General features: G+C 33.3%; 2 protein-coding genes across 3 annotated transcripts; one reads left to right on the forward strand and one right to left on the reverse strand.

Annotated features, from left to right (window-relative positions):
* Positions 1 to 5,270: 5,270 nt before the first annotated feature.
* mus304 (mutagen-sensitive 304) lies at positions 5,271 to 10,744 on the forward strand. 2 transcript variants are annotated; one of them, XM_077426938.1, is made up of 14 exons: positions 5,271 to 5,336; positions 5,436 to 5,745; positions 6,648 to 6,830; positions 6,909 to 7,216; positions 7,294 to 7,400; positions 7,473 to 7,603; positions 7,677 to 7,966; positions 8,583 to 8,746; positions 8,817 to 9,069; positions 9,141 to 9,417; positions 9,493 to 9,661; positions 9,838 to 9,929; positions 10,012 to 10,191; positions 10,263 to 10,744. In XM_077426938.1, the coding sequence occupies exons 2-14, from the start codon at positions 5,568 to 5,570 to the stop codon at positions 10,382 to 10,384; spliced, it is 2,454 nt and encodes an 817-aa protein (XP_077283064.1). In that variant the 5' UTR covers positions 5,271 to 5,336; positions 5,436 to 5,567; the 3' UTR covers positions 10,385 to 10,744. The 2 variants fall into 2 exon arrangements, with proteins under 2 accessions (XP_077283064.1, XP_077283063.1); XM_077426937.1 differs by having other exon boundaries at positions 5,271 to 5,745.
* LOC143909049 (protein YIPF1) lies at positions 10,457 to 12,052 on the reverse strand. The gene is made up of 4 exons (XM_077426940.1): positions 11,786 to 12,052; positions 11,448 to 11,635; positions 11,140 to 11,337; positions 10,457 to 11,061 (listed from the first exon to the last, which is right to left on the reverse strand). The coding sequence occupies exons 1-4, from the start codon at positions 11,943 to 11,945 to the stop codon at positions 10,774 to 10,776; spliced, it is 834 nt and encodes a 277-aa protein (XP_077283066.1). The 5' UTR covers positions 11,946 to 12,052; the 3' UTR covers positions 10,457 to 10,773.
* Between the last annotated feature and the right edge of the window lie 1,969 nt (positions 12,053 to 14,021).

Here is a 14,021-nt window from a genome sequence, read left to right on the forward strand (position 1 = left end):
AAAAATATTGGAAATGCTGCATCCATGTTTTACAAAAGCTTAGACCACACTAGGTGACGCCATATATTTAGGGTTGCCAGATTTCTTCCAAGTCAAACCGGGACCCTACCATATAACAAAATCAACAATATTCTTAGACCACTTTGTTTTTTCCTCTCCCTGAGATTTTGTCCTGCTTGGGCTACCATGTATGTAGCTTCTACGTCATACATTTTTAATTTATATTAAACTAGCTGAACCCGGCATGCGTTGCAATGCCACAATAACGCGTGCAATTCCCGTTCCCATTCCACAGACATTCAATTTTATATCTAGGTATAGTTGTTGATATATTTGTTGACGTGGGCCATCCGCTGTGTGTTTGTGGTACAGCCCTGAATGGTCAGTACATTCGAGTGCGAGGTAGGCGTGGCGCGATTATTGTCACACTCGCGGCATGATGCGTTGAAGGCAGGATATCTTTACTTTCGCGTAGAGTAAAATAGTAACTACCAATATTATTATTATTAAGAGGTTTTTTCCCGTTTTATTTGTCACAGTAATCTTCCTGTACATGCATACAACAAATCCTGAAAGTTACATCGTAATCGGTTCAGTGGTTTAGTAGCCTATTCGAGAAACACACATGGACATTCAATTTTATATATATGTACATACAGTGGCGGACTGGGACTGAAATCAGTGCATGCCAGGAGTCAAAGGGGGCCCCACCCAGGGTTAAAATAATTTGTCCCCCCCCCCCCCCAATATAACAAAATTTTCTTCTTTCCATCACGCTAAAAATCAAGGGAAATTTTTTTTTTTTTTCAAAATTGGAAATAAACAAATTTAGGTACAAGAAAAATGGCAAAAGCAAAATAGATCCATAAATTATATTGTATATTTCGTTTTAACCCTTGTCCTAGGTAAATATAATGCATCATAAAAGAATGCGGCATAAAAGCGGCTTTTACTTTCGGTAGAAAACAATCAGGGACGTCATTTCAGCTTTTTCTTTGGGGGGCAGGGCAGGCAAAGATTAGTCAAATAGAATTTTTTTTCAAAAAATCTTTTTTATATCGGAATAAAAATGGAAAATATTCTTTACCTTATTGAGTTATAAAATATGAAAAAAATAAGCTTATTTTTGAAAAAGTAATTACAAAAAAATATTATGTAAAAAGAAAAAAAAGCGCCGCAGGCGAAAATTTTTTTCCACAAATCTTTACATAGTCAACATTAATCGACCATCAAACTGATTCTCCAAGAAACTATCAATTAACTTAATTTCTACCGACTGTCTTGTCACTTTATCTACGTACATATGTACGTAATAACATTAGATAAAGTTTTGTTTTGTTTTTTTTCAAAGCACATAGCAGCGATTATTTTATTAGTTACCCAAAAGTAACATACATAAGAAATACACGTAGCATTCATAGATCCATAGTATCTCATTAATCATTAAATTCATAATATTTTCTAAATTCACACTATTCCTTAATTTAGGCGAGTGCCCCCCTATGGCCCCCCCAAATTACGTCCCTGAAAAAAATGCATAATATTTTCAATTAATGTTAATCGAAAATCAGGATTTTGGGGAGGGGGCCCCTATCCTATATTTTTATTTACATGGATGTGTCTAGATTAGGAATAGATTTTATATTCGGAAACTGTTTAAAATTGTGTATTTAAATCTTACTATATCATCGAAGTATAATCAAATGTTATTTTGAAAGTATGAAGTAAATTTAAATCGCTGGTTGATGATGAATCATCCTATCAAAATTGTTTTAAGAAAATTTGTTTATTCCCATTTTTATTTCAGTAGTTAGTTGTTACATAGGTATTGGTATATACATAATCTTGAGGTTGGAATAGGCCCGGCAAAAGGGCCCACGCAAATGTTGAAACTTACATTTCAAGCCTAATAAAAAAGTTAACCGATCCTTGGGCTGTTAAAGCAGGTATTAGTTATTTGTGTATATCGTAAGAAATTTGTTTTGTTGAAATACCCAAACTTTAGGTCCTAAAGTTGCAATATCCTATACATTTTTACACACGTGAAATAGTTAAAAAGTTATTTAATTTTACTGAGGGCCCATATTTTCTAACAGATAGTGGGGCCCACATGCCATCGGGCATGTTCGCTTGTATGGCCAGTCCGCCACTGTGTACATAGGATAAGAAAATAAAATCAACAGAACAGTCAAATATAAACAGGAAGAAAACAATTTGTATATTTTTTATTAGATTAGGTACATACATACATTTGAAATCATACATAGTTTTCAATGCACTGTAGTATACCTTCAACTACATCTATAGAAAGTATATTTCTTTCATCAGTTCATTGAATCTCCATCATGCCTTGTTATTGAGAAAATATACTCACACATTCGATATAAATGTTTATATTGTTTAACTACCCATTTTTCTACAACTATTTTTCCATTCCAATTTGGAGATTGTAATTCTTTTTTTTATGTATTTTTTAATGAAACAAATATATATTATTTGTATAATATTATTTGTATCGTTGCTGTTTTTTTTTCAATATCTAGCTAGCCATTTTGGTACTTTTTCCGAGCTCATCCAGGAAAACACAAAATATTTTTTAATTGTATTGTCTTTTGTTTCATACAATTAAAACAAACAACAAATCCGTCAACAAATCCATAAATTTGTTGACGGATTCTGATGCATTTTAGCTGCATCAGAATCCGTCCTCTATTTCGCAGTGCACTGGCGGCAAGCTGCACATTCTAAGAAATATTCTCCTTTGATATTTTAATTACGTTTACGATCACAATAAGCTATAGCGAAAAGCCGTATATAGAAAGGTATAGACGGTGTGGGTGTATTTATGTACATTAACTTGCTAATATTCAAATACAAGAAAACTGACAAACCGGAACTGAACCGATATATTATATATATTGTTTTTAGCGAACTAAAACGAAAAAAATAACGGTTCAGATCCCCTAGTGTGAGATATCAAGTGACTTACAAGGTGGTTTGTATTAGAAAACGATTTCAAACAAATATCACACTTGTACGGTGTGGGAATTTAAATGCCTCACAATGTGATATTTATCAAAAAGTTATCACATTCATAAGACTAGTTCTTAGAATGAGATATTATATGTTTCGTGAGTTTTATTCGCACAGGGGGTTATTGGCCGGGGGTATGTGTCCGGATATCCACAATGTGATATTTAACAAAAAAATATATTAAACGTGTTTCTCATTAATAAGACTATTTCCTAGAATGAGATTTTATATGTTTCGTGAGGGACGATTTTTGGGTGAATGATTTTAAGCAAATGTCACATTTGTGTGATTTTGTCCCAGTATGCAATTTTAGATACATGTAACCTGAGGTTTGATTTTTGAGTAAATGATTTTAAACAAATTTCACACTTGTAAGGCTTTTCCCCGTGTGAGATCTTAAATGTATCACAAGAGAGGGACGATGACTAAATGATTTTAAACAAACTTCACATTTGTGTGGATCACAATAAAGGGACGATGACTAAATGATTTTGAACAAATTTCACACTTGTAAGGCTTTTCCCCCGTGTGAGATCTTAAATGTATTACAAGATTAGATTTACTACTAAATGATTTAAAAAAAATGTCACATTTGTGTGGTTTTATCCCAGTATGTAATTTTTTATGTGATTCGAGGTTAGATTTACGATAATATGATTTTAAGCAAATCTCACACTTGTAAGGCTTTTCCCCCGTGTGAGATCTTAAATGTATCATAAGAAAATATTTACTACGAAATGATTTTAAACAATTGTCACATATGTATGGCTTTTCTCTACTACGTAAAACAACGTCAGATTCACTGGGCAATGGCTTTGAACAAATTTCACTACTCTTTGGGTGATTGGTTGGTAGTGAAGGCTCATCGTCCCATATTATATCTTCCAACAAAACTTCTTCAGTCTTGATCTTCAAGCAGTCATCTAACCTCAGTTGAGACGTTTCGTTACTTCGAAAACAAGCCTTTCGAAAGCTGATCAACGATTCCAGATTGGTCTTATGGTGCGTACGCACCAAGCCAACGAACGTCCCACAGGCCTTATCTTCGTAAGTCAAAACATCTTCGACAAACAAAAGTCGAGGATTACCTGTATGTGATTGTTGATGATCTAATTTTAGGTGAATCTCGAAAATTTATTTAAATTGTGCATGTTCTGTTTTAACTTTCAATATTTAATTTTAATTTTAATATAATGATTATAATTTTATTTTGATACTTGAATTTAATTTTAATATAATAATAATAGTTTTAATTTTGATATTTAATTTCAATTTTAAAATTTAATTTTTATTTCGATATTTTGTACGCTACTGCTGGTTAAAAAGTTGGCCCAAAATCGTCGTTGGTTTAGTCCGTAAGCACCATTACACGAAAGACACACTGTCTCCGGCAACCCATCGCCTCTTTTAACCTGCAGGTGAAAAAGTAGGATTAAGAGAAGAGTTAACCAATTGGGTCCACAATAATTGTAGCCTGTAACCAGCAACTGACATAAATTTGACAGCAAGTCCGAATGCGTTGCTCCAGACGCTCTGGATGACGATCGCCGAATATGGAGACGGAAGACTCGGCCGGAGCTGGTCCAAGACAAAGCCTGCACTCCATCCTCTCGTTCCCAAATCGGACCAGCGCCTTTTTTAGTGACATCTATTGTGACGGGATCAGTTTTAGTGTGACTAAAATTGGTCACGAGAAAACTGGTCACACCCTAAAACTGGTTCCGAGAAAACTGATCACACCCGAAAATTGGTCACGAAAAAACTGATAATACCCAAAAATTTGACCAATTTTTAATTTTTAATTTAAGCGTTCTGAAAATGGGTTCGGTGATTACTAGTCAAATGTGAACCGGTCACAGGACAACCGGTCACTCCAGATCGGTCACACGTGATCACCCGTCACACTACAACTGGCCACACCCGACAATTAGTCACAAAAAAACTGGTCACACCCAAAAATTCGACCAATTTTTAATTTTTGGGCGTGACCAGTTTTTTCATGACCATTTTTTGGATGTGACCAGTTTAAGGGTGTGACCAGTTTTAGTGTGACGGGTGATCTCGTGTGACCGGTTGTCCTGTGACTGGTTCACATATGACTAGTAGTCCGTTTACCCTGAAAATATATACCAAACGATCGGAAATGAAATGATGGGCTTGAACGATGATATTGTGGCTCATCTTCCGAAGCGAGAATCTGTTATAAGAGGCTTATTGAAGCACAAGCAACGTCAAACGTCAAAAACTTGATTTTTCTTAAAAATCATATGATTATTTCCATGTTAAAAACTACCTAGCTGTATGTGAATATAATTGACTAAATCAAATAAAGATCTGTTTATATTTCAAATAGATTCTTCAAGTGTATTAAAATTTAAATCCACATTTTAAATATTCATAAGGTGGTAAAATAATGAAGAAGTGTGTTTGCGAAACCCTTGTTACGCGGGCTTTCAAATAGTCAGTGTGACATCTGTCAGTTGACAGCGGGTGTGGCTTTTTTGACTCTCAAACTGTCGGGCCAAAGGCTCGGGATGGCGACTGGAAAGCGAGCTGCTGATGACAATGGAACTCCTGGAAAACGACTTCGCCTTCAGCTGCATCCGCTTACTCCATCTCGGATGGCAATTTACTCCAAGGCAACATTAGCGCCTCCTCTCATTGAACCATCAGTTACACCAAGTACCAATGCCAAGAACTCGAGTTACTCTGGTGATTTCAGAATTGACTTCTACCATTTGAACGCATTACAAAATAAGAATTTACATTTTTTTTTATCACTTGTTCATCTTTGTCAAAACAAAATATTGCGTTATACTGGTTCAGGTTCAGCTTGAGTAACTAATATTGTGCATATGATTTTCTAAAGGTTACATATATGTTTTCTCATGAAGTCATATAACTAAATCGTAAACTATTAAACTGCTAGAATTTTTAATACATATGTACATACAATGGCTAAGTTTAACAAATTTTACACCTTTTGCAAAGTGGGGTCGACAATCTCTTTAATCAATCAATAATTTGAATAATAATACACACCTAACAACGCTTCATTTTCAAACATACCTTCTCTGGAAAAGTTCTAAAATTTGCCAATTCCTCAGAGCATATATTTTTAAAGCTTTTTTTGTGTTGTAAAATGTGTAAATCAAGTGACTAAACAATGTTTAATATTTAAAGGGGCCTACAGAGTACACTTGCCATCAGACAAAGTGCAACCCTGACCATACTACTGTTCACGATTTGACTGAATTGGGCTATAAATTAAATTTTTTTCGTGGTTTTCCATTCTATTGGCGCACACTGGCAACATTTCAAAATAACGTTCCATTTTTACTTTATCTATCTATAGATATATTGTGATATAATAGATAGAAACTAGTGGAAGCGTGTTGGAGAGGCCTTCATCCAGCAGTGGATGGCGAGCGGCTGTAGATGATGATGATGATGATATAAATCTATTTTTATACAAAATTTATAATCTTTTATCATTTCAAAAAACACCCGTTGAAATATCAACGGAAAAAAATACTATTATACTAGAAGTAGAAGCCAAAGGAACTTTAATTTTTAAATTTTAAATTAATTTTTGTAAAACATTTTTATTTCAGCAAAAAGTGATAGTTGGGGTGAAGACACCGATAGCGAATTTCTCTTGTTGGCCAGTCAAGCTTGCGATGATATTGAAAAAAGCAACGTCTATGAACCTATTAATTCATCAATATTGAAAAACAATTTAAATCAAAATATATTTGCTCCTTTAAATGCAAATACTGATAATTCCGTTTCGGGTGGTAAATATTTTACATATTAATAAAAAAGAGTTTGTCATATAATATTGATGTAATTAAAAAAATATTATGTCTTTTCAGATATACAAGCTTTTCTCAGCAAGAAATCTTTATCGAACACTGATAATCAATTACTTTCACAGTTTCAAGCAATGAAAAAAGAAAATGAAAGTTTAAAATTAAAGCAAATGGAATTAGAGAGTAGTAGTTTAACAAAAGATGGTGAAATATCAATTCTTAGGACGCAATTAAAAACTTGTCAGACGCAATTATCTATAGCTAAAAAAGAAAAAATTTCAAATGTCGAGAAGGCACAAATGGAATTTTCTCAGAAAATAAAACAAACCAATGATGAATTGTTCAATATCAAATCACAAACTGAATTCAAGGTTATTTTATTTTTATTTAATTAAATAATTTGTTTGTATATTCACATAAATTAGCTTGGATATTTATTTAATTCCAGGCATTAGAAATAGTGAACTTAAAAGAAAAGTGTAGATTACTAGAGTCTAGTAGAATGAAATTCATCGAACCAACTTCATCTGCCCTAGACACCTCGAAATGGTTTGGGTAATAAAAAATCTATAATTAATTTCAATTTTCTATTATTCTTTGTTAATTTACATGTGGTTTTTTATTCAGAGTAAGTCAAAAATTCAACTCGTCAATTTCGAAAACTGAACACACTACAAAACAGTTTGTTTCTACAAAAGAAAATTCAGCTCAGGCACATATCAGTCATAAATTAAAACTATGTCCCTCATCACAATTGTGTAAGTATGTGTGTACAGACGTATTGTTAATTATAATTTTCTAATTAAAACCAATTAAAATTATATATTTTAGGTTATCCATTGAAAGAGCGTATTGATAACTGTATATTTAATGAGTCTAATCTGGAAAATCCAATAATTTTTAATTCTTATGAAAATTCACAATTAATGGTACATTCGAGTTTTTTTTCTGCAAGAGAAACAATTTTGGGAGACGTTGCAGAACCTAATATATTAAAAAAAAGTAAAAAACCGAACCAGAAAGATATTACAATTGATTATATTTATGAAGACTTATCAGAATTAATGAAAACCCCCACCAAAGGACTTCATTCTGATGACAGCGTTAAGCATGCTTTAAAGGTTTTTAAATATTTCACAAAATTCATAATTTTTCTTTTATTTAGTAGCAAATTTCAAAATATTTATAAACAAGAATAATGTATGTACGTACAAATTTTTGAATTTTTCAGCAAAGCATATCTTTGAAATGGGTGCACCTCACGGGATCGAATTAGAAATGCACGAAAAACCAAATATCGGAAGGCAAAGATCGAAAATCGAAAGATCTTAAGTCGAAAGATCAAAAAAAAAAAAGGGTGCATGGTAAACGGTACATACTCACTTAATTTGCGCGAGCAGGATACAACAGGAACAAGAGGAACAGGCTTTTCCTCCCGTATTCTGCGCGCGCACATTAATACGGGAGGAAAAGCCTGTTCCTTTTGTTCCTGTTGTATCCTGCTCGCGCAAATTAAGTGAGGATGTACGTGAGTATGTACCGTTTACCATGCAGCCTTTTTTTTGATCTTTCGACTTAAGATCTTTGCCTTCCGATATTTGGTTTTTCGTGCATTTCTAATTCGATCCCGTGGTGTAGACCCCTTTGAAATACGATACCATATGAAAAACACAACACAGTTACTTTATTCTAATGCTTGATTTTTTTCCTTTTTTGAAATTATATCCATAATTTTAGATAGCATTAGTTGCAAAGGAGTTCTTACTGAAGACTTTCAACCAACTTGAAAAATTATTAACCAAAGTTTCTGTAAAAACTTTGAGAGAAATGGATGAAAAATATATAGATGCAACAAATGTTCATACTGATTTATTTACCGATAAGAAACATTTAGATGAAAAGTAATCGTTTTTATAATAATTAAATTAAGATATAGTAAATCAATAAAACTATAACTTCCAAATTTTTCAGTGTTTGGTTTAATGATGAGCAAGCTGTTGAAACCAGGCGAATAATGGGTCTATTAGCGGTGCTATGTGAACACATCAAGCCCTTGGCTCATTACGTTTTGGGTTTAAAAAATATTGAAATATCAGATTCATTGTTTTTTGAAAACTGCCAAAGAGACCTAAAATTAACTATGAAGTACAATGAAAATAAACAAAATATTCTCGACAGTTACCTAGATATTATTTTAGAAATTTGTAAAATAGTTAGAAAAATCGTATGTATTTAATTTTATTTTGGAATTTTTATGTAGGCGATAAACTTTATATAATTTTTTTGTCATTTTAGAACTGTTCTCATCTGTATTCGGGATTGTTTTCATCTGTATGTGCTGTTTTGGTATCGTGTGTGAAAAATTCTGACAATTTTAACACCATATATAAAAAAATGTTCGACGTTGTAAAAGAAATTTTCATGCTAAGACCACATATAATTATTATAAAACACATTTCACCCCTTCTTGGTCATGTAAAAAATCAAGATTTTTTAGAACTGTTCTGCAACAAATCTGACAAAGGGAATATAAAACCCAACTATGGAGAAGGTGTTGCTACTTACAATGATGGTAAATTCTTCGAAACGTTCCAACTTGCACATCACATTACCACACTAGTCCCTAAGTATAATTAATGATTTCCAGATACTTGTTTTCTTCAGCTATTGTGCAATATTATTGAAGTTTGGTTTGTTCATTTTACTCGCGATGAACACATGGAGACATTGTTTTTCATCACTCATAATTTGTTGATACTTATCGGGCACTGCAACGCCGGTAATCTCATGTGGAGAAAGTGTGATATCCAGTACAAGTACATATGTTTATATTTATTTATATACATCAACTTTCATTATAAACTGTATTCAGAAACATGAGTGACTGTTCCCTCATTTTACTTGGCAATAGTCAAACCCTCAATTCCACACGCGATTCCTACCAAGTTTATCCATACGGTTCATAAATTAATTTTCGTTATTGTTTTTTTAGATGTAACTGCTCTATACGACTAAATCGTTGTATTTGTTCTTGTTTACAACGATGTGCAACTCTTTATTATGAACATTATCAATGTATGCAAGGTATAAAATTATATTATCAATTATTAAAATGATATTTCTTATGAATTGAACATATAATATTAGCACGCTTAATTTATTTAAGATGTGGATTTGTTAAAAAGTTGTAAAACTAAAATGAGACTTGGAATTATGGTACTCTCGTTTTGCAATATAAAAGACATCGAATTTTTCTCTTGTCTCAATGATTATGAAGATCACTGTCAGATGTTTGTACACATTTGTGATGAGTTGGAAGATGAACTACATTTACAAGACATTCATAGTAAGAATCATTTAATTTTAAAATTGATAATATTACTTAAATGATTATATATTTAATTTTTCGTTTATTAGGAGATGCATTAGCTAAACTCAAGAGAGATTCCGCCGAAGATAATCAGTTGTCGATATTAGATATATCGGATGATCCCACTGCTTTTGAAGAGACTTTCAAATCCTTCTCAATAATAGATTAAAAACGATTATTTCATTTACCTATTGTCACATTCTCGCAAAAGAATTAAAATACAATTTTTTTTTTTCATTTTAATTCGAATATTTGCACATATGTATCATACATATCAAATTCCAGCACTGTATTTAAACAGTTATTTATATTTTACTTGAGAATACAATAATAGACCGTAAAGCGATTTTTTATACCACAATTATAATTTTATCATAAGTTAATCATGGTCATAACTTCAATGCATATGTACATCACCTTTTCATACCAAAAATGAGTTCAAGTTAATTTAAAGGCATACGTAACTTCAATATAAGTGACACGGAATGACATACATATATTTAAAAAAAAATTATACAAATTTGATTACAATAAATAAAATAATATACTATAATACATTTATTTGGAACTAGGAACGTGAAAGAAGTAGAGCATAAATCCTGCAGCTAATAAAAAGTGAAATCCTAAAATGCATGCAATCAAAATTATGTATCGCTGGGATCTTTTCAACGCTGGCAACAGCAAATAGACTAGCACCAATCCAGAGAGCAATGCAGCTGTCAACACGAGTAACCATTGTAGCCAAGAAACTTGAATCGTCCATAGTATTGAAACAGGAATGTAAATTGACAGCGAATATCCATAAATGCAAAAAAGCGACATCATGCTCGGTGAATTTGATTGACCCTAAATTTTAACACATACATAAATATATATATGAAAAATCTATGTTTTATTTAACATTCTATTTCACGAGATAACTACCTCTTCAGCCATTTCAATGCTACTCTCCGGTGTTGTCCATTTCAAAGCTCCCCATAATCCCAATGGCACAATCCATGTATAGCAAAATATGGCAGTTGCTGCATAAGATACTAGATGAAAGTCATACTTCCAATGATAACCTGTGTTTGCGTGTTGCAAATAGTTGGATATATTCCCACTTATCGCTATGGCGAATATCTGTTGGAAAAAAGTTTTGTGCATTTTTAATAATCAAATATTAAACCGTTTAATATAACATGTTACTTAATTTACAAAATTTTGTGTGATCAATTTGTGAATTTATTTACCAATGTCGTTGACACCCAGAAAGGACCATATAGATCAGGTTTAACGCTGATGTTCTGATCGAAATATGACGGAGAGGCTCTATTCGGAACGATAGAAGTTAGTATTCTTTGCAAGACGTCGTCTGTGTTAACGTCGAAATATTTTTGGTAATATTCAATTGTCCAGAAGCTACGATTTTTCTGATTTTCTGAAATTATTAATATAAAAAGAACACAAAATGATTGTCTTCTTTATCAAGACATGCAACCTAAAAGTTTTCAATAGAAAAGCAATTATTCGAATGTGTTTGGTGTGTCCCAGTTAATTAAGTGGGAAATTAGTAAGTTATAAGCCATACCCATTCCTGGATCGGTCTCGAGTTGAGGAGCTGGCATCGGCTGATCAGGGCTGGAGAACCGGGAGCCTTGCATGTCCGTGATCAAATCCAGCAGTGGATCTTGTCGAGGGTGTGGCTGCTGCGCCCCCATGAACGACTCAAATCCTATTTCATTAGACATCTCACGCTTTGAGGTGACGAGTGGCGACGATGACACCTGTCAGATACGATTCTTATTTGGCATGCGTGGCCACAACGCGTCACAAAGCCGCCATAGTCGTTCAAACTAAAATAAATGACGCCATGTCCCCACAAACGTTATTATTACACCAGTATTCTTATTGTGTAAGGCGTGGACTAAATCTATTAGCAAATAAATATTGAATACTCTTTATGAGGATCTGTATATTAACCACCAACTTCATAGTTATATTTGTAGAACGAAGATGCTTATAGTTGGTCCGCTGTAGGAAGGAAAAACGTACACGCTGTTCCTTACACCACCTTTCGACCAATAGCATTTCGTGTAGACAACAGAAAATTGTACGTGCGAAATGCTTTTAGTCGGGATGGGAGTGTAAGGGACAGCATATGAAATGTCTCACAAGGATCTTATTTTTTAATTTTAAAATTCAAATGGATAATGAATGTAATGGTTTCCCATTTGAAATGTCTTAAAAAATAATATTTTGTTTTTATGACTATTATGAAAGTAAGTCTTATAATTATTATGAGAAGAATTAGAATCCACCTGGTGCGATCTCTGGTGATCTCCATTGCGGTAAACGGACTAATAGCCACATGTAAACCAGTCACAGGACAACCGGTCGCTCTAGATCGGTCACAAGTAATCACCCGTCACACTAAAACTGGTCACACCCGAAAATTAGTCACGAAAAAACTGGTCACACCCAAAAATTCGACCAATTTTTAATTTTTGGGTGTGACCAGTTTTTTCGTGACCAATTTTCGGGTGAGACCAGTTTTAGTGTGACGGGTGATCACGTGGGACCGATCTAGAGGGACCGGTTGTCCTGTGACCGGTTCACATTTGACTAGTAATCACCGAACCTCCATTGCATTGCATGGAGTCGAGACATGGATACTTAACCCTTTGAGTGCTGACGTATTTTCTGTTGAAAGCCCACCACGCTGAAAAATTTCCCAACATTTCCAAATATAATTATTTAGAAAGCAGGTATAAATTGTAGCTAATCCAAACAAACCCTAGGTAACTTCCGCCGAGGATTTCGAGTTTTGTAAAGGTAAGTTTAGACTCTCTAATACAGAGAAATGTAATATTTACATTTTTCTGCTCTAATATATCTTGCAACAATATAAAATAAACAAAAGAAGTCTATTAATGAATGTATTATTCCAAAACTAGTTGCATTTTCTTCATTGTTGTTAAAATGTAACGCTCACAATCTGAAATACTCAGCAGTTAGGGATTTCCTTCGAAAATTTTTGCTATGGTTATAAATTCAGAAATTCCGGTGTAAACCAGTCTTTATAAACATTGACACGGATTACACGACCCATGTTCAATGCATTTTTTTTCAATGCTACCTAGAAAGGCTTAGCAAGTAGTATTATTATTTATTTTTTACATACTCAAAATACAATGACTATCGGCGTATTTCAGGCTCATGAACTTGTTGGCAAAACGCCGATCGGCGTTGGTCAGCATTCAAAGGGTTAAAAAAATCGACATTCCACAAAGAGCTAACTGTTTTAGATACTCTCCACAACATGTAGGAAAATAATTATTTCCTACTTTGGCCATATTACCAAGAATAATGTGAAAAATTAAGAAAAACAGGTAGTCACTGAAACAATAGAAGGAAGGCAAGCAAGAGTCTTCAACTAGATGGTCAGACCAAATTAAAGAACTGTCGGGATCGTTCCTAAATGCTTACACAGGGCCAAAGCAAGAGTGGAGGCATATCGTCCACCGGACTCCAGATATCAATAACCATAACGCTCAGCATTGAGCAAATGAGGAAGGTGAAAATAAATTTTATTCAACAATGAATGTGTAAATAAAACGTCGAGTATCGGAATTGCCTCTCTTAAAAAACTGGTACACATTTTAAAGGTCCTCTTGGTTGTTCAAACTGCCTTTTTAAAAAAGGTTTAATGTGCTCCTAAAACCCAGGAATCTCCAAATATCAGTCAAATCTGGCACTTTCAATATATTGGTTTATTGGTATTTCAAGCTTTAATTTAAAAAAAAATTAATTAAAGTGGGGTTAAT

This window comes from Arctopsyche grandis, chromosome 3 (assembly GCF_051622035.1).
Source record: "Arctopsyche grandis isolate Sample6627 chromosome 3, ASM5162203v2, whole genome shotgun sequence".
NCBI classification, from domain to species: Eukaryota; Metazoa; Arthropoda; class Insecta; order Trichoptera; family Hydropsychidae; genus Arctopsyche; species Arctopsyche grandis.